This window comes from Gopherus evgoodei, chromosome 3, assembly GCF_007399415.2.
Source record: "Gopherus evgoodei ecotype Sinaloan lineage chromosome 3, rGopEvg1_v1.p, whole genome shotgun sequence".
Lineage (NCBI taxonomy): Eukaryota > Metazoa > Chordata > Testudines > Testudinidae > Gopherus > Gopherus evgoodei.
Window position 1 is genome coordinate 190,657,563 of NC_044324.1, and position 25,392 is coordinate 190,682,954.

At 43.4% G+C, this 25,392-nt stretch overlaps 1 protein-coding gene across 2 annotated transcripts in view; it reads left to right on the top strand.

Moving 5' to 3' along the window:
- The first annotated feature begins 11,384 nt into the window (after positions 1 to 11,384).
- MSH2 (mutS homolog 2) overlaps positions 11,385 to 25,392 on the top strand; it is a 123,787-nt gene continuing 109,779 nt past the window's right edge. The window contains exons 1-4 of one of the 2 annotated variants that reach the window (XM_030557718.1): positions 11,385 to 11,474; positions 21,970 to 22,124; positions 23,306 to 23,584; positions 24,984 to 25,130. In XM_030557718.1, coding sequence (XP_030413578.1) covers positions 22,005 to 22,124; positions 23,306 to 23,584; positions 24,984 to 25,130 — 546 coding nt within the window. In that variant the 5' untranslated portion in view covers positions 11,385 to 11,474; positions 21,970 to 22,004. Of the gene's footprint in view, positions 11,475 to 12,751; positions 13,076 to 21,969; positions 22,125 to 23,305; positions 23,585 to 24,983; positions 25,131 to 25,392 lie in introns of those variants that run through there. The other variant, XM_030557717.1, reaches the window with a different exon arrangement.

A 25,392-nucleotide genomic window follows, 5' to 3' on the forward strand; every position in this document is an offset into this window, starting at 1 on the left:
GGCCTAAGGCCACAACCTCAATCTAAAAAAGAAGTGCTGTTGAACACTCTCCATTTTAAAAATATGTTAACAGAGCTTGTGCAAGATCATAAACCACATGTCTAACTTGAAAATCCACAATCTTAGCCACTCCCCTATGCTGCATTTCAGGGTGACTAGACCTGTTTAGGTTATCCTGTGTTAATCACTATAAACCACACACTTCTCCTAAAGCCAGGAATAGAATACAGGATTCCTAATCACCCATTTCTACTGCTTACTAGTAAACAGGTGTGAAACCCATTTGGAAAGTGTCAAGTCCTCCTCTATTGGTTAGCAATTACTCCTGTAGCTCAAGTAGTAAGGCAGCCTAAGATAGGGACCTGATGATGGTCAAGGTGTTGAAACCTTGCTGCTGTTCTATGTAGGGAGATGGTATAGTTGCATGTAATAGAGGGAAGACTTTAAAACAGATTGAAAAACTATGATCTGAAAAGTAGGTGTGAATCACAAAAATACAAAGTAGCCATCTGTTGGGCTTGTCTTGTAGGAGGTGACTTCTGGGTACTGGTCTGGCTCTGTCAATCAGTTTTTTCACTTTAGCAGGTGGGTATTGTAGTTTTAAGAATGCTTGATAGAGATCTTGTAGGTGCTTGTCTCTGTTAAAAATACATGTTTCACATTTCAGTTTGTAAAACATTTTGCCTGTGTAACCCACTGGTCAGTGCGTGTTTCGTTAGGGTTGCCGAGTGTCCAGGAATTAAATATTAATCTGTAATTAAAGATTGTCATCTGATGAAACTACCTGGAATACGTCCAACTAAAGTTAGTAACCCTACACTCTATGCCCCCATGGTCCACAGAGGATGAGAGTCTGACAGTTCTCACTCCAAGAGACTAGGTCTTTAGCAAACATGCTAAAGACTCATACTTTCACTTCTGTAGGTCATCAGTTCAATCAATATGGTGTTGGCCAAGATAGCAGCCATCACATTTGCAGGTGTCCCACATTGACATCTTTGAAGGTTGAGAGGTATGCTTTATGCTGGCAAGAGATGGGGGGTCTGGTGAAACAGGGAGCCCAATACCCAGACTCGCTGGTACAATGCAGGCATGTACACCCAGAAGTCCACAAGAGGCTCTGAGAGTTTCAGGAAGTGAGTGATGAGATAGATTCCTCCATGAAATTCTCTCCAGCTCACAGGTTATGTCACCACTGCTAAGCATGGACATTTGATCATGGTGTACTTACTTTCAGTAATTCTTAAACAGAATATATATAGATACAGGGTTTACTGAGATGAGTGTCAGCACTCACACTCTTCTGAAGAGTCAGTGCAGTCCAGAGCAGCTTTAGCAGTGTAGTTCCTCCATGTGATCTCAGGCAGGTGCAGCTTCCTTTCTCCCTGATTCTGCAGAGCTATCTAATGAGGTACACTAAAGCTGAATAAAAAAATAGGAAATCAGCAAATAAACTATGTTTTGGGACAGTTAAGATTGCAACAAGACATGATTCATTGACACAAAATCTTAAAAGAGTGGAAACAAGGGGAAAAATGTGTGCATTCTTTTCTACCTTTATATTGCCATGCAACACTATTGATAACACACTCCACAAGAGTTTCACTTCCATCTGCAACAGATACCAAAAGGTGTGTATGTACCCCAGCTTCTTGCGCTTGTTGCATTTCTCTATGAATGATTTGTTGACCTACAAAAGTCCTTTGATACGGTTTAGCAGGAATGGCATATACAAAATTCTGTCGAAAACTGGCTGTCCACCAAAAGAGCTCTCCCTATTTAAGAATGAAAGCAACTATCCAGCATGAAAACGAAGCATTGTCTGAGTTACCCTTGCCCCCTCTTCCGGCACCTCTGGCTTTATGGCCAGCTTAAGAACTGCCCACAATGCAGACGAAGGCCAAAGCTCCAATACAGCTACACGCTCAAGCAAGGTTTCAAGACATTCAGCATTCCCATTGACAACTGGAAGAACCCTGCCCAGAATTGCTCAGTCTGGAGCAGTCATCATAGAGAGCCATCAGAGAGCCCAGGCTGAGGCCCATAGGCAAGCCAGGAAGGAGAGTTTGCTCCAACCTCCATCTGGAGAGTGGACCTGTAGCCACTCTGGGAAGGTCTACCGCTTGTACATCAGGCTCTTCTCTCACACGACTGTCATGCACCATTGACGGACTGACTTTGTCATGTTTCTTTTCATCTGTCAAGATGTTGGATGGCCATGTACCATGCACCCCAGCTTCATCAAACTTGCACTTTAATGCAAAACCTTAACAGTGACCTCAGCAGCGTTACAGCAGAATAATTTCCTAAATACACAACATGTGTGACACTCAGAGGTGCTGTCGATATAATTGATATAAAAGCATATGAGGTCACTGTTAAGGTTTTGCATGCTTATTTCCATGCTTTTACGGTTTGGGGTGGATAGAGTATGTCTTGTTGCAACCTTAACTGCCACTAAACTTAGTTTTTGTTTGCTAATAACACTACAAGAGTTAACGCTGCTATAGTGCAAAGAGCTGATCTGGCAGTAACATAATGAATTCTTTCAGAGTGGCAGCCATGTTAGTCTGTATCAGCAGAAACAAGGAGGAGTCCTTGTTGTTTTTATAATAAAGTCTGTGTTTCTTTATTTTCTTAGGGATTGTTTACACACACTTGCTGCACAGTTTTATTTTGGTTTAGAAACACAAAGTTAAGCCCCCTAATGTAGATGCAGTTATACTGATATAAAGGTACTTATATCGGTGTAGTTTACAAAGATAAGCTATATCAACAAAGGCACTTTTAAACTAGCAAAACTGCATCCACTCTAGGGCGTTGTATTGCTTTAACCATATCTATTCCTAAACTGAGATAGTTAGAAAGGTACATAAACTGTGTGTAGATCAGCTCTTTAAATGGTTATTTGCATTGTTCAGAACTGTTTCAACAATTGCTTTCTATTAATCTCTTTTTTTAAGCAGTTGCACTGGGCTTTACCTAGTTTTGTCTCTTTACTGAGCAAGCACTTACTAGCAAATAGTATAATTACATACAAATTAATATGTCGGGGGATGAGGGAAAAGAGAAACCAGAAGTGAGAGTGCCTGAGTCCTGCAGCCACGCTGACGCAGACTTCAATCAGTTTCCTTGTTTCCTTTTTTAAAAGCTATACTGGAAGATTCTAAACGCTACATCCAGCTATATGACACACAATAAATATTATCTTAATTTTCCATTTGCACAAGTTCCTTGGACGAGGGAGCAGGCATTTTAAAAATCTCTGTAGAAAGTGTAAAAAAATATGATACTTTATAAACCTTTTTAAAATAAAGATTAAAAAGGTTAAAGTAGGCTCAGGGCCAGTGCCAGTTTTTCTGCCGCCCCAAGCAGAAAAAAAAAAAAAGGTGCAGCAGCGCAATTGTGCCACTCCACTCTTCTGTGGCAATTTGGCAGCAGGTCCTTCACTCTGAGATGGACTGAGACCCCCACCGCCAAATTGCCGCTGAAGACCCGGACGGGCCGCTCCAATAGCGGCTGGAGTGCCACCCCTTGGTATTGGCTACCCCAAGCACCTGCTTCTTTAGCAGGTGCCTGGAACCAGCCCCAACTCAGAGTAGGACAAATCATAAAGCACGTTTTTTTTTAAGTTGGTTAATTTAAGCAAGCTGTGTCTTGCTCCAAGCAGAAACATAATTAAATATATAGAACTGTAATGGTGTGGTTGGAATAGCAGCCCCTTGTGGATCTTCCCAGCAGCCTGATAAGGCCATGGGTATCCAGGGTGGTGGTGAAGGGAATAGGGCAGGAAGTCTCTGTCCCCTGCATCCACTGAGCATTCTTACAGTCTTCACCCCTTTGGCGGACTGGAGGAGCTTAGCCCCAAAATGTTCCCAAGCAAAAAGTAAAGTCAACTCACTACTGGAGTCATCCTCAAAGTCCAAAACAGTCACTCTCTCCTGGGGACTAAGTTCTTCTCCCCCAGTGGCTGCCCTGACTGTCGGGCCTGTTTCTCCACCAGAAAAGCTCCCTTCACACGGAGAGACAGAGCTATGTCCTGTTGCCTCACCAATCAAACCGGAACTACTACTATTTCTTGGGTTTTGTGGCATAACAGACTAATTTCTGAGTCTATGACCACCATCCACTGTACTTCAGATCTTGTTCATGACTTAGAGTCTTGCACCGGTACTCTTAAAAAATTGCAGAAGAGCTTTTTATATTGGGCCACATTTTCCTTGTATTCTTGAAAAACATTGCAAGGAAAATGTTATTTTAAGACCTCTGAGTTTTCTAAATAAACACCTCCTTTCAGTGGTACAATCTGTACAGTCCCAAAGGATATGATCTATCATTTCCTGGACCTTACCTATTACACATAATCCATTTTATATTTGTTAATCAGAAATGAACTACTATTTAATCCATTTAGAATGCTAAATAAAGCCACTTCACTCTTCCTCTCGGGGCCTTGTATTATATCAACATTTTCAAATGTTGGGCATACTTCTCGGAATTGTTTGCCCTTTGTTTCATTTGCCTAGAGTTCTTGACATTCCTTCCTTAGCTCATTTTTGATTAGGTGTTTAAATTCCAGTTTTCTTACAGGGATTCCTAGGACAACTTATTCATGGTTAATAGTATCTTTTACCTGTTTGTCCACCAATTCATTGCCTGTTATCCCTATGTGTGTTGTGATCCATGCTATTATTATAGTTATATTCAATTGTGCCAGTTTGGTTGTTAGCAGTAATATTTCATTAAGAATATCCCTTCTGCTGGCAGGCACTATACATTGCCTACAGCCCTAATAAGGAATCAGACAGGATGGGGGCAGCTGGCCATACATCTAAATTTAGTGCTAGCATAATTCCTATTCCTTCCTCTTTGGAGCCATCTGCATTTGTTTGGCAACAGTGTCCCCACTTATCACAAATATATTGATTTGCTATATCTTGCATATTTATCGGTCTTCTCCTTTTATTTATTTCATTATATAATTGCATGTCTATCTCAGGGGGAATGGTTTTCCAGTGACAGAGTATTTTCCCATAGCTATAGATTTTGGTCTCTTTTAATCATTTCTTTTCATTAAGATCCTTTATCCACTTTTGTACCCTGCTTACACTAGGAGTTTTGATTTTTTGTCCTACCCAATCTCCATGTAGTTCCCAACAATCATTACATATTAGCTTTGTGTTGTCAAATTCACTATAAACTAGTACTTTGGCCCAAAAGGTTAAGTCTAGGAGTTTCATTCTAAGACTGATAGGTATTTCACTGACTATCTTCTGTAGTACACACTGAGGTGAAGTAATGAAGGCACCACGTGCAATACACAATGCCTGTGCTTGGATATAATCTATTTTTTTCAGATTTGTGTTGACTGGTGACCCAAAGGCCTGGCATCAATACGAGTCAATAATTTGTCTAATTAGCACTCTATAGAGCATTATCACCATTTTCTTATCCGTTCCCTAGGATGTTCTAGAGATACTTTTAAGTAAGTTACTTCTACCTTTGCACTTAGCTTTAATATTTTCAATTGAGTTTGATATCAAATATCATAGCTACAAATTTGTAATTTTTCACTATATTTATAGAACTGTAAGTTGTATAGATAGAACTTTGCATCTTTTTGGATTGTCCTTGTTGTGAAGATCATTCCCTTAGGTTTGTCTATAGAGAATTTGAAATCCCACCTGTTTCCCCATTCTGCACTTCTCTTAACTGCATCAGTGATTCTTTTGGTGGTGCTTTTGGTTCATATGGCACAGTCATCAGCAAATAATGTGATCACTATTCCTATACTCATCTCCTTAGGGAGATCATTTATTATGATGTTAAAGAAGGTCGGACTTATCATAGTATAATTCCCAATTCTGGACCTTAGCGTCCAAAATATGGGTACTAGCATGAATTCCCCTAAGCTTAATTACCAGCTTAGATCTGATAGGCTGCCACCAATCAGGACTTAGAGTAGAGCACCTGACAGACTCTGGTCTCCCCCCAAAACCTTCCCTGGGGGTCCCAAGACCCAAATTTCTTGGGTCTCACAACAAAGGGAAATAAACCATTCCCTTCCCCCTCCCTTTTCCATCCCAGCTCCTTCCTGCCCTGGGAACACTAGGAGATTGCCTGATATCAATTTCTTGAAACACAACACAGAGAGATCAAGTTTCTCTCTCCCCCTCACCCAGAGGCAATACAAATTTACCTTTCCCTCCTTGCTTCCCATCAATTCCCTGGTATATACAGACTCAATTTCTTTGAGCCTTAATTAGGAGAGAAAAATTAACAGGTCTTAAAAGCAGAACTTTTAATAAAAAAAAGAAAGAAAAAGTAAAAGGTTTATCTCTGCACTTTAGATGGTAAACAGTTACAGGGTCTTTCAACTTATAAACAATAGAAAGAAACTTTCTCCAGCAGAAACACAATTTAAGCTACTTCCAGCAAGTACACATATGCAAATAAAAAAACAAATTAAATGACTATAACCGCCTTTTTTCTTACTCACAATTTTGAATAGATAAGAGACTGTAGCAGGGAGATTGGCAGAAACCTGGTTGCACCTCTAGTCCCGTCCAGGACCCAGAGAGAACAAAACCAAACCCAAAACCCACAAACAAAGGCTTCCCTCCCATGAGATTTGAAAGTATCTTGTCTTCTGATTGGTCCTCTGGTCAGGTGTTTGGGGTCCCTGTTTGTTAACCCTTTACAGGTAAGAGAGACATTAACCCTTAACTATATGTTTATGACAGGGCTACTCACACTTCTCTGTGGAGTTCCATTTGCAGTTGAATATACATTGGAAAAAGCTTTCCTTATTTGGATTTGTATAATTCTTTTGTTTAAGAAGTCCCTTATCCACCTGTACATTTTCCCTATAATAGCCATGGAGGCCACTTTATGAAGTAGTCCCTCTCTCTATATTGCATCATAGTTTTTTTCTATGGCCAGGAAGGTTACTATAATGAATTCTTTGGTTTTCATGCATTTTTTGTGCTTCTATCTCTTTCCTTACAATGTGGACAATTGCACTCCTCTCTCTTCTGAACCCACTCTGTGTTCAATCTATGAACCTATTTCTTGCTAGGTGCACTAGTAATTTCTCCATTACCAATCTTTCCATGGTTTTATCTAAACATGCTGTGATGGAATTGTTCTGTATGCCTCAAGTCTTGAGCACAACTTATTCCATTTTCTCAGTGGGACAGTAATTGCATATTTCCAGTCCTTAGGTATCAGCCCTGAATTAAGCCAGGTTCTCTCCTTTCATTCTGCCTCTAGGCTTGTCATTGGCTGCAGGTATAGCAGCATGGGGCTAGCGGGGCCCAAAGACTCTCTTCAACATCTCCTCTGTTGGTGTGAGACCTCCCTGCTCCATCACACATCCCCCCACAACCTTATTTGTGGTATGCCCTTCCTGCATTGGTTCTTTCCCACCTCATGAAAAAAAAAATCAGCATTCAGGTGGGTTCTTCCAGGCATGTGATGGATGCAGAAGGAGAAGGACTAGAGGGACTGGTACCACCTCATAATTAGGAGGTTGATTTCCTTCATGGTGTACAGCCAACATAGTGGGGTATGGTTGGTGACTAAGATGACGTGACCGCCCAAAATGTAGTCCCATTTCACTGTCAATGCCTCTCTTTTTTAAATTACAGGATAAACCCTCTCCCTTGGAAATAACTTTCAACAAAGATAGAGAATAAGGTGTTCATTTCCGTCCACCACCTGGAATAAAATGGTTTCTAATCCCACACCAGAGGCATCAGACTGTAGCAGGAATTCTCTGGTGACTTCAGGGTTATACAAGACAGGTTCTTGGCAAAGGTGGGCCTTAAGGATTTGAAAGACCTCGTCACAAGTCTTCTTCTACTTAATCTTCTTTGGGCTATTATTGTTAAGGCGATTCATAACAGGGGCTGTAATTGTCAAAAATCTGGAAATAAACCGTTGGTAGTATCCTGCCAGCCCTAAGAAGTGGCTTACCTGTTTCTTTGAATTGGGCATGGAGCACATCTGGAGGACCTGGACCTTACCCACCAAGGTTTGCATCTCGTCTTTTTACAGTGTGTACCTGAGGTATGTAGCCCAGGTGATATTTAGCAGAGTTCACTCTCAGAACAACCACCTTGAGGGGTTGTAGTACGGCACTTACACGTTCTAGGTAGTCTTCCCAGCTCTGACTGTAGATCATGACGTTGCCGAGGAAGTAGGTTGTCACCTGTGTTCTCCAACAATTTTGTAATGGCATGGCTGGAATAGTGCCCCGATGGACCTTTTCAGTGTCTTGAAGTAGCTGCCAAGTCTCCCCAGCAGTGGGTGGAGAAAGTTTCTGTTCTCTGTGTCCACTGACCACTCTTACAGTCTTAACCCCTTTAGAAGGGCAATAGGGGCTTAGTCCAGAAATGTTCCCAAGCAAAATGTGAAGTCAGCTCATAACTGCATCATCACCAGCAGGGCCGGCTCCAGTCACCAAGCAGGTGCTTGGGGTAGCCAATAGAGAGGGGCAGCACATCCGGGTCTTCGGCGGCGGATCTCTCACTCCCTCTCGGAGCGAAGGACCAGCCACCGATTGCCACCAAAGACTGAAGCGGCAGCAGTAGAGCTGATTGCAATCGCGTTGGTTTTTTGTTTTTTTGCTGCTTGGGGCGGCAAAAACCCTGGAGCTGTCCCTGATCACCAGTGTACTTAACAGTTTCTTAGCTGAGCATCCCTCGCTCCTGGGGGCTAGGGGCTTACAGAGCTGTATGGTGGTTAGAGGCAACAGGTCACAGCCCTCTTTCCTGAACAGGACATTTGCCACCATATTTTCTTTCCTCTTTATACAGAAGAAACCCCTTTTTGTCACCTTTGTTTGTTTGTAGTCTTCAGGACATAATATCAGAGGGTATCCATAATTTCACCTACAGAGTTGTTACAAATATTTCACACTCACATCAATGACCAATGTGTTATTAGATTTCAAACAATATATTATGTCACCTTTTAAATAAATATCATGACACCAGTGTGTGAGGTGCAGTGAGTATGGCAGGCCTGATGAGCTGCTGATACAGAGTAGTGAACCATAAAAGGGCTTCTCTGTCACAGCTACTATACTCCCATGCCTGCTCTTAGGCATGTTTTTTTATCTTGCCCCATTTGTACTTTCAAGCAGAGGTGGCTTTCTTGTTTACGTTAAATGTGCGTGTTTGCATATCATAATTACATACAAAGGAATTATATTAAAGGAGAGTTATCCAGCTTATGAAGTCAAGCACTCCAAAGTTAACAAATGACAGACTTATAGTTATTTGGGCAACATTAATTCTGCCTCTAGTGCATCTAATGTGTGCATTGCAGGAGCCAGAGGTCCTGTGGAAAAAATAGCTTGTGATCAATTTAATTAAAGACTGTATCATAATGTATATGCACAAGAGGGCCGAATTAAGTTGCATGGGCAACTGTAAACTTCCTTACTTTTGAGGGCTTGCCTTTGAAACCTCAATAACCCTGTTTTAACATATTTGTTATATTTTTTGATGAGTAGGATGTACTAATCTATGATTGATGTAGGAACCGTAATATTTAAATTTATTAAATTTTGTGTGCTTAATTTTCAACTATAACTTTTCACTTGTGCTGTTGATTAATTGCAGTTAACTCATGTGATTAACTCAAAAAATTAATCATGGTTAATGGCACATTTATTCACAATGTTAAACAATAGAATACCAATCAAAATGTATTAAATATTTGTGGATGTTTTTCTACCTTTCAAATACATTGATTTCAATTACAATACAGAATACAAAGTGTACAGTGCTCACTTGATATTATTATTTATTATATTATTATTATATTATATTAATTACGTATATCTGCACTATAAAAATGATAAACAAAAGAAATAGCATTTTTCAATTCAGCTTATACAAGTACTGTAATGCAATCTCTTTATCATGAAAGTGCAACTAACAAATGTAGATTTTATTTGTTACATAACTGTACTAAAAATAAAACAATATAAAACTTTAGATCCTAAAAGTTCACTCAGTCTTACTTCTTGTTCAGCCAATCGCTCAGACGAACAAGTTTGTTTACATTTAGGGGAGACAATGCTGTATTTTAACAGTGCAAATATTTGTAATAAAAATAACAATATAAAGTGAGCACTGTACATGTTGAATTGTGTTGTAATTGAAATCAATATATTTGAAAATGTAGAAAATACCAAAACTATTTAAATAAATGGCATTTTATTATTAAGTGTGATTAATCCTGCATTTAAATTTTTTAATCACTAGACAGTCCTACTTTTCCCTAACATTAGTTTTTGCATTTAGAATATATCTATATGCTCTTCCAGAAAGAGACCCAACCCCTTTCCTTTCCAGTAATAATACATAGCATATATATAATGTGTCACACATTTAAAGTATGGTATGGTATATTGCTACTTATTCCTCACAACTCCTTGTGAGATAGATGGATAAGTACAGATTTGGAAATCTTGAGTCGGAAGGATGAAGTCACTTGTCCAAGGTCACACAGTGTGACAGTGACAGACTTCTTAGAAGGGAATATGGATATAGCTTACCTTGGAAAATATTTGAAAATATGGTGCACTCAAAATGCTTCCTTCCAGAGACAAACAAATGTGTTCTTTAGAAGTCATCTAAATTGTATTAAGGCCTTCTTCCCTAATTGTCTTCCTCACAGACACAACATAAGAGAGAAACCCTTCAGATCATATGCATTAGGATTTTTTGTGTAATAAGTGTACAATGAGAAACAGGCCTTAGCGCGTTATTTGTAAAACCTTTTGATGTTAATATAGTTATTATTTACAGGGTCAAGCATGGTGAGCTTGGTAAAATGAATGAGTAGCTTTCATTGTGAGCCATGATTTATCTATTCCTGTTTCTAAACATAGTGGACTCTGATCACCACACCCTGCAGCAGTACTAGACTCTAGACTGCTTGATATAAAAAAAAATCATGTCTAAGAGAATAAAATCAGTGCTAGCAAGTCATTTGGCCCAAGCTAATGGGTGATGTTTATCTTGCCCTTACTGACAATTCCCTAGAGCAGTGGTTTTCAAACTGTGGGTTGTGACCCAGTACAGGGCCATGGAATGTAAGGCACTGAGTCGTTAAAAGTCCCATTGGCGGTGCTGCCCAGGTAAGGCAGGCTAGTTCCTACCTGGTCTGACACCGCGCTGTGCCCCTGGAAGCTGCCAGCAGGTCTGGCTCCTAGGCAGAGTGGCCACAGGGCTCCATGCGCTGCCCCTGCCCTGAGCACCAGCTCCACACTCCTGGCCAATGGGAGCTTGGGGGGGAGGAGGGGGACAGTGCCTACGGGTGACAGCCACGCAGAACTACTTGCGTACCTCCGCCTAGGAGCTGGACATGCTGCTGGCCGCTTCCGGTCAGCGGTGCCATGAGAGGGAGGAAGCCTGTCTAAGCATCCCCACTGTGTCACTGACCAGGAGCCACCCAAGGTAAGCCTGTGCCCCAACTCCCTGCCCCAGGCCCCCAAAACCCCTTATCCCCGGCCCCACCCCAGAGCCTGCAACCCCAGCCCAGAGCCCCGATCCCCTCCTGGACCCCAACTCCCTGCCCAGAGCCCCCTCCTACAGCCTGAACCTCTCATTCCCAGCCCCACCCCGCATCCCTCACCCCCGCACGCAAACCCTCTGCCCCAGCCCTGAGCCCTTCCTAATCCCCTCATCCCCAGCTCCGTTAGGTCATGGGCATCAACAATTTCCTTTAACTGGGTTGCCAGAAAAAAAGTTTGAAAACCACTGCCCTAGAGGCACAAGGTGCCTGTCTTACAAAGGTGCATCACTGAGCGGATAAGTGACCACGTATGTTTGAAGAAATAGAAGACAGTGATTACTTTTACAAAACAGCATCTGTGTTACACCCCCTATAAAATTATGTACACATAATGTACACAGGGTATGAGTATGACCCTATGCATGGTTACTGTTGTAATGTGGACAAAGTACACACTATTAATAAAGGATATGGGTCATTGGTTTAGATTAAAAAAACAGAATATACCTCAGCATGAGTTTATGATTGCTCTCAGCTATTGCTGCTGTTGGTTGTCTTGCAGCAGACATTCCTTTCTGTTGCCAACTCTTGTGAGTTTTGCAGCCAGTCTTGCAGTATTAAGCGGTCTTTTAAAAACTCCAGCTCCTGAGAGTCACGGGAAGTTTTCATTGTCAATAAATGTAAGTTTCTCATCGTCAGGGTTGTGGTGCAAAATTTGAAAAAAGCCCTAACACCCCTCCTCGCCCCAAATTAAAAGACCGTAAGACCAATTATTTTTTAAAACTCTTTTGCTTTTTGAATGCTTGCGCTTGGCAATGCGGGCTCCCCCCGCAGCCAGTGGAGCTGAGCTCAGGTATAAGAGGCTCAGGAGCTGGAGGAGGAGCATGCACGAGAGGATCTCGTGGGCACAAACGTGGGCTCTCGGCTCACTGGGGGCTGGGGGATACTTGGCGAGAAGGCAGTTCCATGGCAGCAGGGCCAGAGGTCTAGGAGGGACAGGGAGGAGGGATCGCTGATAACCAGGCTGGGAAGCAGGCCCAACCATAGCGCCCCGCCCCGTTACGGACACAGCAAAGCCCTCCAGGCAGGAGACAGCTCCGCCTCCAGCAGTGGCCGCAGTACAACGCGGAACAGCAGCGGGCTCATGGCCCTGTGAGCGCAGGGCGTCCGCAGCACAACTAACAGCAAAAGCTCCACCCGCACCGGGATAGGGGCGGGGATAGAACCCGGCGCGCGGGTGACGCACTTGCCGGCCGCGCGGTGATTGGCGGAGCCGTGCGCTGACTGGCGGTGGTGCTGGCGGGAGATTGCAGCATGGCGTCGGTGGTGCCTGGGTCTGCGGCGGAGTCGCTGTGGCCGGAGGGCTCGGGCGCCGAGGGCGGTTTCGTGCGCGCGGTGTTGGCGTTGCCCGACAAGCCTGACACCACCGTGCGCTTCTTCGAGCGCGGCGAGCACTATACGGTGCACGGCGGGGACGCGCAGCTGGCCGCCCGCGAGGTCTTCCGCACCCGCGGCGTCATCCGGCTGCTGGCCGGGGGCCCAGGTACTGGCGCGGGGTCCGGCGGCGGTGTGCGGGCCTGTCCGGGCCGGGGCGGCAGCCGGACTGGGGGTAACCTCGGGGGGCTTGGGCCAAGGGCCGGGGCGCAGGGTGGACCGTGGGTGTCCCTGTGTTTGGGGACACGGGTCTTGTGTGTGACTGTAGTTGTAGGTTAGGATGTGCTGGGCTCAGCAGTAGTCTCCCCTGTAGGCGCTGTTCACGGGGTAACTGTGAAAGGACGTGGGGTGGGCGTCCTGCTTAATGCTTGGCCGCTTGCTCCCAGGTCAGTCCTGAGCTAGAATCGTAGAATATTAGGGTTGGAAGGGACCTCAGGAAGTCATCTAGTCCAACCCTCTGCTCAAAGTAGGACAAGTCTCCAGACAGATTTTTACTCCAGTTCCCTAAATGGTCCCCTCGAGGATTGAACTCACAACCCTGGGTTTAACAGGCCAAAGCTGCTGGCTGCACAACTTCTACATATCCATTTGTTGTTCTTATTTTGTTACTGTAGCACTTTGCTTCCCTCCCTGCACCTGGCTGATTAAGTGAACCTGCTTCTCTTCTCCTTTGGTGTGGGTTTGTTTTTGGCTCTTAAATGTGTTCCAGAACCTTCTGATTAGTTATCAAGGCCCCAGATTTGAACATGCCTGCTGCTGGTGCATAAGATTCTGGGTCATGGTTGAAATTTGAGGGACTCACTGTATATGACTGAGCAGAAAGTGTGATCTCAGTTATGTATACCTTTTTAACTATTTAGGAAGTTTCAACAAGTCTACAAATTTTTGCTGTGTCAGTATTGGGGACTAAGCAATCATTATAACAGCGAGGTTTTGTTATAGCCGCATTATACAGTGTTGTAATCCTCAGATCACTCTATTTAACTGTAAAAGCAGCAAAGAATCCTGTGGCACCTTATAGACTAACAGACGTTTTGGAGCATGAGCTTTCGTGGGGGAATACCTCCTTCGTGGGATGCATGTTTTTAATGGGTTTCCACTCCATACGGCTAAATGCAGTCCCTTGCATGGTGTCAAGTATCAGAGGGGTAGCCATGTTAGTCTGGATCTGCATCCGACGAAGCGGATATTCACCCACGAAAGCTCATGCTCCAAAACGTCTGTCTATAAGGTGCCACGGAATTCTTTGCTGCTTTTACAGATCCAGACTAAGACGGCTACCCTTCTGATACTATTTAACTATGTGTTGCCATATTGCAGAGTAAGCATCTTTATCATACCTGTGTTGTTTCTGATGAATTTATTACATTGAGTGAAAATTCAGATTACACATTTAACAAGCCACCTATGCAGTGAAGCTCATTTAAAAGTACAACTGAGAAATACAGGACTGGACAGATTAGTTGGAGAAATGAGAGCAATGTGTTGTGGGGTGCCAGCATACCTGAGCTGGCTCTAAGCAAGAAATGTATTGTTGCTTTGCGTTCGGGAATGAAAATCTCTAGTATGGTTGTTTAAGGGGATAAGGTGGTTTCATTATGTTCAGTTAAGTTTAAAACACTTCTGAAAAACTTGCAGGCCATGGTTCCAAACCTGTAGTCATATTAGACACACACATTGACATTTTAGGAGTCTCTAAACACTTATTTTAGACCAGTAAGTGCATATTTACAGGTCTGTGGGTTGCTGTAACTTATGCTCACTGGGTATTTCGCCGGTGGACCACAAGTCAGCTGGGAATAGCCAGACTATAACACTCTTCACAACCCTGAGTGCAAAGATGAGGGAAGGGACATGTTGAAACTTGCTGTGCTGGCTCTGTTATACCAATTATATTAGACCAGTAAAAACCAGCAGGATCTTATTAAAGGGGACAAGGCAAAGATGCCACATTTATTATGATAACAATTTATGACTAATAACTAATATCTTAATTCTTATACACACACATTATATCTAATACCTACATACACACACACACACACACACACACACACTATACCTAATACCTATACACACACACACCCACATTCATCAGGTGTTCTGCAGCTGCTGCATAGTTACCAGTCCTGAAGATAGCTTAAGTTCATGGCTTGATTTTGCAGCTTGGGTTCGTAGCTTGTGGCAGCTAACTGGCCAGGAAAGCTGGGCACAAGGCTGAGCTGGATCCCTGTTGGGCAGGCACCGAAGTTCTTCCATGTTGGCAGCAGAATGTTACCCAGAATTTCTCATCTCACCCTTCTTTTTTATAGGCTTTTAGTTTGGATTCAAAGTCTATAGGTCTTGCTGTGTCACGCTGCCTCTGGGTTTAGATTGATCACCCATCAATTGCAGGCTTGACTTTCAGCCTTGGACCTGGCTTTGATCTTCCTTCTGTTGTTCTGTTGTCCTTTTCTTTTTAGGGTGGATGCTTCTTACTTTGTTTAGAGCTTTGTCTAGGTCTTCAGCCGTTGGTATTTGAACTTTATATCATCAGGACAGGCTGGGGCTGGAGGTTGATTCCATCATTCATACATACCTCATTCACACATCTAAACTAAACTAATAAGATTACAGCAGGGTTTGCAAAAATGAAGGTTGGAGGAAGCTTTTACAAAATGGAGTGAGTGTTTTAAAATGGGGTTTGAATTACAATATGGAACAGAAGTTACAGAATAGGCAAGTGTAGTGAATGGTGAACAGAAGTTACATTAATAAAGTGAACAATTGAAAACAATTTCATTTATCAGTTCTACAGCTCTACGCATGCTTGGAATTTCCCTAATTTTAGGCATTTATGGGTGGTTCCAGCTCCCCAAGCTCTGCAAAGTAAGTGTAATGGGACAGACTTTTTCCATATTATTGTGTGGCACTGGCCAGTTTTGAAATAAAATGTTTGGCTCCAAGCTAAGAAGATTGGATACCACCACTGCAAGAAAATTTTGTCCTAAATTCCTGTAAGCACTCTTCTTGATAGGTTGATAGGACGCTTGGAACTAAATGGTTCCTAATGTATTCAGCCAATTATGTAGTGCAGGGGTTGGCAAACTTTTTGGCCTGAGCATGTAGGGAAATTGCATGTAGGGCCATGAATGTAGGGCTGGGACGGGGGGTTGGGGTGCACAGTGTGGGAGGAGGCTCAAGGCAGGGGGTTGGGGTGCGGCAGGGGACTCTGCAAGGGGTTGGGGTACATGATGGGTCTGGAGTGTGGGCTCCAGCCTGGTGCTGCTTATCTGGAGTGGCGCTGGGGTGAGAGCGGTGCGCAGCAGGGCTAAGACAAGCTCCCTGCCTGCCCTGGCCTTGCACTGTGCTGCTCCCGGAAGTGGCCGGCACCATGTCCCTGTGGCCCCTGGGGTGGCGGGGCAGAGGGCTCTGCATGCTGTCCTTGCCTGTGGGTACCACCCCTGAAGTTCCCATTGGCTGCAGTTCCCCGTTCCTGGCCAATGGGAGCTGCGGGGGGCGGTACCTGCAGGCAAGGACAACACATGGAGCCCTCTGGGCCCCCCCATCTTTCCCCAGGGGGCGCAGGGACGTGGTGCTGGCCGCTTCCCGGAGCAGTGCAGGGCATGTGGTGCCATGGGACTGGCAATCCCATGGGCTATAGTTTGCCCTCTCCCCCCTCCCCTGGTGTAATGCAGTGTTACACCATGATTGGCAATATTTTTAATGCCCCTCATTCCCCAAGTGGTAATAACTAACCAACATGCTTTGAGGCATAGGCAGTCCGGGTACTATTTTCTCTAGTGGCTGTAACTGTGAATTCCCTTTTGTGAATTGCATTAGGCTGTTTGCCAAGGAATGCCTTGTAGCAATGAATTTAGCATGTTAATTACATAGTGCATACAAATTTTTCTGTTCCCTCCCTGTTTTATTTATACTGTGAGCATCTAGATAAGCCCAGAGAAAACGATATCCAGAAAAATGCTTCAATGTTGAGAGGCAAACTTAGGCCATGTCTACACTGGTGGAGTTTTTTCGCTGAAAGTTTGGTTGATGATCAAAAAAGTGCCAAAAGAAAATCGTCGTTGTGTGTTCACACAGTCTTCCTCCGTCAGCAGAGCACATCCACACTTGGGGCAGTAGCATCAACAGTGAGGGTAATGCACTATGGGTAGCTATCCCACAGTTCAGCTCTCCGCCTTCTGCCGCTAGGTCTTATGGGAAGGTAGAGTGGATTGCAGCACATCATGAGTCAGTGTCCCATGATGCATTGCTTTCCATCCCAGCGTACTATGTGCTTCCGTCTTTGGCTCAAGGCATTTTTTCAATGTCCCTTGTTTTCTGCTCACCGTGCCATCTGTCTGAAAGGATGGATCCCGCACTGCTATCAAATGCTCTTCTAGCTATCAGTAGCACATTGTGAATGGCAGTGCAGTTAATCATGAAGTTCTGATCTCAGCGGGATTCACAGTTGCCTGACCTGCTGTGCACCGTGGATAGAAGCAATACCGGATAACTTTTGGCATTCACGGAACCGCTGAACATGGTGGATTGTCGCTTTTGGGCATGGGAGCCTAGAACTGAGTGGTGGGATCGCATTGTTATGCAGGTCTGGGATGATGAGCAGTGACAGCAGAACTTTTGGATGAGGTAAGCCGCCTTCCTGGAACTGTGTGCTGAGCTCACCCTAGCCCTGCTGGGCAGGGACACCCTGCAAATGAGAGACGCGCTCTCGGTGCAGAAGCGAATGGTGATGGCAGCGTGGAAGTTAGTAACTCCAGACTGCTGCCAGTTGGTCTCAAATCAGTTTGGAGTTGTGAAGTCAACCTTTGGGGCCGCGTTAACACAAGTGTGCAAGGCCATTAATCGCATCCTGCTATGAAGTACCATGACTCTTGGCACGTGAAATCGCAGATGACTTTGCATAAATGGGTTTCCCTAACTGTGGAGGAGTGATAGATGACACACACATTCCAATTTTGACACTGGACAACCTTGCGACAGTTTACATCAATAGTAAGGGGTACTTCTCCATGGTGTTGCAAGTGCTTGTGGATCACCACAGGCGTTTCACTGACGTCAATACAGGGTGGTCTGGAAAGGTGCTTGAAGCACATATCTTTGGGAACACCAGCCTGTACAGAAAGTTGCAAGCGAGGACTTTCTTTCCAGACCAGAAGATTTCAGTAGGAGATGTTGAAATGCCCACAGTGATTCTGGGAGACCTGGCGTACCCCTTAATGCCATGGCTCATGAAGCCTTACACGGGAACCCTAAATAGCAATAAGGAGCAATTCAACAATAGGTTCAGTAGCTGCAGGATGACCGGAGAATGTGTGTCGACAGATTAAAGGCTTGCTGGTGATGCCTTTATGGCAAGTCACACCTCAATGAGGATAATATTTCCATGATCATAGCTTCATGTTGCACGATATTTGTGAAGGTGAGGGGGGAAGGTTTGCTCGAGACGGACTGCTGAGGGAGAATGCATGACTGTTGCTTTTGAGTAGCCAGATACCAGGGCTATTAGAGGGGCTAACAAGAGGAGGAAATTCGAATCAGAGGGGTTTTGAGGCAACACTTTGAAGAGGAGAATCAGTAATGTATGTTGCTATGCTCTGGACTTCAATGCTAAATGAAATAGAGTTTTGCAAGGAAGCACTTGTGATTTTTGTGGCCTACGATTCAATGTAAGCTAATGATTTAACTGCTTGTTTATTTGTTGCTGCCATGTGTTACCACAATTTGCAGGAAACAGAGTTCTTCAAAAAACTTTGCTTTTATTGCAGAAAAAATACAGCACCACTTACACCCACAGTTGCTGGAGGGAGAGGAGGTAACAGAAGAGGGCCGACTTTCAGAGCTGTGCATAAGTCCAGCTCTCATTTGAAGAAGCGTCAGTGGGGGTGGAGTGAGCGGGAAAGGAAGAAGTCCCAGACAGCAGAAAGGAATTAACCGGAGGGGAAGGCATGGGAAAGAGTTCTGAATATGCTGACAAAGAGGGCAGGCAGGCATCTGCTCAGTTTGGAGCATTATGGAGGACTGTAGCATCTTGGTTTGCTTCTCCATAACTTTTATTATCCTCTCCACTGAATCCCTATTGTAAGCCTCATATTCTTTTCTGTCCTGCCTTTCGATTTCCTTCCACTGCCCGTGTTCTCTGTTTTCTGCATCTGACCTCCTGGAATGTCTCCTCTTTGCTCCATCTTGGGCCCTTTCTTATCTGGTGGAGGTGCTCTGCCCGTGTGTAGAGGGTGTCGTGGAAGGCCACATCTGCAGAAGCACAAGGAACAATACGCAGAAGCATGATTAAGTACACACACAGCATTGAAACAGTACAGTAAAATACACCACTGTTAACACACAAATCACTTTCTTGCTGACCCTTGATGAGCACACATGCTGGCAAACACTCTAAGCATGGTGAGTTTACCCCAGGGCGAGGGACATTACATCAGGAGAAAATCAATATGAAAGGGTCTCAGTGCAATTGACTAGGGACAGTATTCTAAATTTTGCACCCTTTTCCCCAAACAAGGGGTCAGTGTAGCAGATACCTCACTCCTGAGAGGAAGCAAGGGTGCATCTACTACATGCTTGTGGCTTCCGTCCCAGTCCCTGTGCTACTTGCCTGTGTGCTGCTTTGATCCCTGTGCAAGTGCTTGCAGAATGATACGGGAAAGTTTCCTTCAATGGGGAAAGGAACAAAGCAGCTCTGCCAAGGAATCTTTGGCAGAGGATTTGCGAGCACGTCCAGGAAAATTTCCTAGAGATCTCTGGAGGATTCCCAGGGAATCTCGGTGTGCATCGACACCCTGTTGTGCCATGCTGCTTAGCTGCACAGGAAAAATGTCCAGCACATAGAAACACAGCCAGCCCTGTACATTTCAATGCCCTCAACCCCCCTCCACGCTTTACAAAGCAAAACCACTTACCAGGGTCTCCTCTCATCCATGGGGTGGAGGTGGGGTCACTGCTGAAGATAGCATCCAACTCGTTATTAAAAATGGCAGGTCTGAGGCGCAGCACCGGAGCAGGGATTTGCCTCTCTTGCCTTCTGGTATGTGTGCCTCAGCTCCTTGATCTTTGCTCTACACTGCCTCATGTCCCAATCATAGCTCTTTTTGCCCAAGCTTCATGAAATTTGCCCGTAAGTGTTGAAATTCCTATAGCTGGAGCGCAGTTGAGACTGCACAGCCTTCTCTCGTCAAATACTGAGCAGATCCAGCAGCTCTGCATTGGTCCAAGTGAGAGAGCATTTGCTGTATGGAACAAGATCAGTTGGGGAGATGCAATGTGAGCTCTCCATGCGGAGCAAACAGGAAGTTGAATTTCAAAAATTCCTGGGCCTTTAAAGGAGGAGAGGCAAGCAGTTGCTTACCTGGCTGTAGGGCAACAGAGTTGGAGCTGCTGACCAGGGTGGTCAGGATGAGCATTGTGGGACACCTTCTGGAGGCCAGTTACAGCAATAAAATGAAGTGCGGTGTCTATACTGGCATTTTGGTGATACAACTTTTGGTGATTATATTTTGTCACCGAATGTGGCGTCGCAGTGTGTAATGTGGCGTCGCAGTGTGTAAACCTGTGTTTCATTGCCAAAAGCTGCCTTTTGCCAACAAAACTCTGCATTGTAGACAAGGCCTTAGTATTGTGTTTGATCAGGAATTGCTTTAAGTACAGTGTAATGTTACTAGTTCACATTTATTTTACTAAATGTGAATGGCACAGTCACAATAGTGATAGTAATTTTTCCCTCATTTGTATTAAGGGGGAAAACATTGTTCTGTAATACATGGCTAAACTTTGATTTTTCCATTTGCACTGTGAAGACTTAATTGAGCTTGACAATGTATTACAAATTCTAAAACTTATAAAGATTCAAATCCAGAAGATATTATGCATGCATGCATGCATTTATATTCTTCTTTAGTTTCAAGTTTAAACTCCCTTGAGTTACGTTTTGGTTATCAGCTACAGTATTAAAATGCCCTAAAGTATAACTTTTATTTTGAATGAAGGTCACGTGTAAAACTTCATTCGCACATTCATCCTGTGCTGCAGATAACATTTTAATTGTCTGCTTTAGTTTTACGTTAAATACTAAACATCATGCTGTATGAGCAATCCTGCATTGGCACAGAGAGCGCTTAACGGTGCATGTTACACTGGAATCAGAGGAAATGGAAACTCCCCTGTATGGCTATTTGTTTTCTTCATTCAGAATTCAACCATCTAAAATCCTGCTAGAGTTGTAAGATCTGTATGATAAGTGGGTCTTATATTTAATAAAGATAAATTTCTATCAACAAAAAAAGGAGAGAAAAGCTTCAAATTTGGTGGACTTAAATAAGAGTAAAAACAAGAATGTTGTCAGCTACATGTTGTTTCCTTAGGCTAGTGGGCTTTATGGTGATGTGCAGGTTTTTCTGAGTTAATGCGAATGCTCTTAACTCTTTGATTGAGGCAGAATTCAGGTCACTACATAGTAGACAACCATCCCTTGAATGAATGTGGACAATAGACTTTTTCATGAGCTGGTTGATGGAGATGAGTTACCATTGGTAGAACTCCCCTGAAGAGCTTTTCTTAAAGTTATCTTAAAGCTCTGTCTTAGAGCTTGTTTCCGCTATCCTTGCTCAGAAAATCTATTGTATAGTGTGAAAAACAAACTAGAATATCTGAGGGTAAAACCTATATTGAGGGAAAAGTAGATCAATTTTAGAGATTAGTGAAAATTTTTTAAATGTACTTGGTTTCTTTCTAGGTAAATCAAGTTTTCTACAGAATCTATATCTGTTCTTAACACTTGGAAATCCACATACTCTTTACAATTAAGTGAGATGTTTTTATCTTGATTCTTGGAATTTATGTGCTTGCTTCTTCCTTGCTTGTCAAAATAATACTGTATCCTCTAAAGGTTATTAAATTTATTCTTTGCTGAGCTCACAATTACAAAATGTATGTAAGAAAACCAATAGTTATGTTTACTTTACAGATATTTTATTCTCTTTCCTTTTCCTGTAGGCAATCAGAAACTCGAGAGTGTTGTGCTTAGTAAAATGAACTTTGAATCTTTTCTGAGAGATCTACTTCTGGTTCGTCAGTACAGAGTTGAAATTTACAAGAACAAAGCAGGCAGTAAATCTACCAAGGAGAATGACTGGTATTTGGCATACAAGGTACCATTTTCTATCTCCATATATGATCGAAGTTGAAAAAAATGCAGATGTTTACTATACTTCTATTCATCCAGTTAAAACTTTCTTACAAGCTTTCAGTGCCTCCAATTGGCTATATAATTGAGGGGGCAAGGGGGGTGTCGTCCACCTTTTTGTATGTCCCTGCATTTCCCCACTGCTCCAGGGTGGGTGGATCCTGCACTGCAGGTGTGCCATATGATGCTGTAAGGGGAGCTTCAGGACAACTGACTTACTGTATGGTTAGAGGTTTACATTCATATTTTTTTCTGCAAGTATAGTCTTAATAGTTTGAAAAGTTAGAACCTTGTCCGTTTTATGTACTACAGGCATGGTGTATTTCATTTGTTCCTTTGTGCCTTTAAAAAAAATGCATGTATGTACAAATATATAATATTACTATGTTTTACAGCATCAAAATATCGCTACATTACAGCTGCCAAACTGTTTATAACCTCATACTCCAAAGACAACATTGTATTAATCATATTTAGGCTTTCTTTGCAACCATTAGGACAGGAAATTTTTTTAAATCAAAAGCTAAAACTGTGTAGAAATTGAATGTCCTGTGGTCCACAGATACAGACTGGGTGTTTTGACACTTATGGATTAGAGTAACATAATTTCAGACTAGAAAGGTAGTTCAAATTAACCTCTTAGTTTGAATGCAGTGTTATAGCTGTGTTGGTCCCAGGATGATAGACACACAAGGTGGGTAAGGTAATGTCTTTTATTGGACCAACTTCTGTTGGTGAGGTACAAGGTTTTGAGCTTACATAGAGCTTGAAGAAGACCTGAGACCTGAAGAAGAACTCTGTGTATATTCAAAAGTATGTGGCTCTCACTAACAGAAGTTGATTCAATAAAATATATTGCCTCACCCCGTTGTCTGTCTTTAACAGCAGTTTCAGATTTCAATATAGTCTGGGACTCCAATTGCACTGGGAATGGATTTTATTGGCTACAAACTTATAATGTACTTAATTATCATATTTGCTTTTTATTTCCATTTCAGACTGATTTTAAAGTTTGCGGTGTCTTAAAACTCTGATTTCACTGACATGCAAAAAACCCCAATTTGTTCTACTAATCTTGACAGTTTTTGTTGTGCAAGAGATTAGAAAAAAATTGTTGTGCCATTCTAAGTTTTCTTTCTCAAATAGGGTTCTCCAGGTAACCTTGCCCAGTTTGAGGAAATTCTGTTTGGCAATAATGACATGTCGACTGCCATTGGTGTTGTGGGTGTTAAGCTATATACTGCTGATGGACAAAGAGTAGTTGGAGTTGGGTATGTTGACACTACACTCAGGAAGCTGGGTGTCTGTGAGTTTCCAGATAATGATCAGTTCTCAAACCTTGAAGCTCTGCTGGTTCAAATTGGACCTAAGGAATGCGTGCTACCAGGAGGAGAGACTGCTGGGGATATGGAAAAACTACGACACGTAAGTGGAGTGAATATGTGGACTGACTGATTTATATTTGTCTTAATTGAGAATGGGAAGAAAAATCTCTGAAATAAGTTGTGAACTAAGCTCCATAAAGGCTAAGAAATGAACGGGATTAATAAATTAATGTGAAGGAATTCTGGATGATACATACGTCACTTGTTCGTTACATGTTTTAATCAACAAAAGATACTGTTAACGCTGGTCTATGCTTTAGAGTTAGATCTACATGAGGCAGCTCATGTCAACGTAATATTAAGTGTTTACCTTAAAATGTTACTCCTGCTGATATAATGCCCACTATGCCAATTTAATAATTCCAGCTGCACGAGAGGTGGAGTGCTTAGGTTGACACAGTGTCTGTATAGACACTGTGTTGCTTACATGCACTGTTACCCCACACTGACAGTTGAATTGGTGTAAGCACTCCTGGTGGGGACATGCACCACTAACACAAAGAGTGTAGTGGGGACATGCAAAAGTCTGTACTTCTGAGGGAATTCTGCAGTTGGGAGCACAGACCTCCGCCTGCACAGAGGTGGGAGATGACCCTACAGCACTGTTTCCCCCCCCCCCCCCAACCCCGATGCAGCAGAAGGGCCAGGCCAGCCCAGAAACACTCCAGGGCACAGACGCCAACTTTTTTCTGCTCCGGTGGGTGCTCATGCCCCTGCCCCGACTCCGCCCTGCCCCAAAGTCCCCGGCCTAACTCTGCACCTCCCTGCTCCTATTGGACCCCTCCACAAATCCCCACCCCGTCCCCGCCGCCTCCCCCAAGTACATAGTGTTCCCCCTCCCTGCCAGGCTTGCCGGGCAAAAAAGCTGTTTCATGGTGCAAGCGCTGGGAGGGAGGAGAAGCAGGATGCGGCGGCATGCTCAGGGGAGGAGGCGGAGTGGAGATGGAGGTGAGCTGGGACAGGGGAGCAGGGCAGGGAGTGGGTGCTCCAGCCCCGAAGTACTCATGGAGTTGGCACCTATGCCCCAGGGTCCTGCCCCTCAACATTAGGCACACCAAGATAGCAAGTGAGAGGGACAGAGTTTCGCATGCTCAGCCCTGTGACTGCTCTTGTGGCTTCCCTTTGCTTCTCTGTCAGAAAGCCATTTCTCTGTGGGGAAGCAAAGAAATCTTCAGGGGTCGTGAATTCTGCATGTGCGCAGTGGCATAGAATTACCTCAGGAGTAAAAAGTGATTTAATTACTCCGGTGCCTGTATGGAGTCATACTTTAGGTCAGCATAATTTTGTAATGTAGATATACCCTTGAAGTAAAATCCTATCTATCTTTATCTTCTCTCTGTATAGTCTAACAATTGAATACAAATTAACTTGTCTTTGAGAATACTCTGTGTAGTTCACTCTCACTCTCTTGAGAACTGGAAATGATTTATGCACAACAGATCATTCAAAGAGGAGGAATCATGATTACAGACCGAAAAAAGGCTGAATTCACAACAAAAGATATTGTGCAGGATCTCAACCGCTTGCTAAAATCAAAAAAGGAAGAGCAAGTGACTAGTGCAACGTTACCAGAGATAGAAAAACAGGTGAGTAACTTGTAGCAGCTGCAGATAGAACAGTGATTGATAATACACTTTTTTTTTTAAATGGAACACTGTCAATTGTTGACTGACCACTCTGCTTTTACTGTATTTCTTTCTTTCTCTTGTCTGACTTTGTTAATCAGACTGTAAACTCTTCAGGACCCAGACTGCCTTTCTATTTGTCCAATATCTGGCATATTTGAGCACCGCTAAAATGTGAACAGTACTTTTAAATGAGTTATAGCAATAGTGTATAACTTTGATT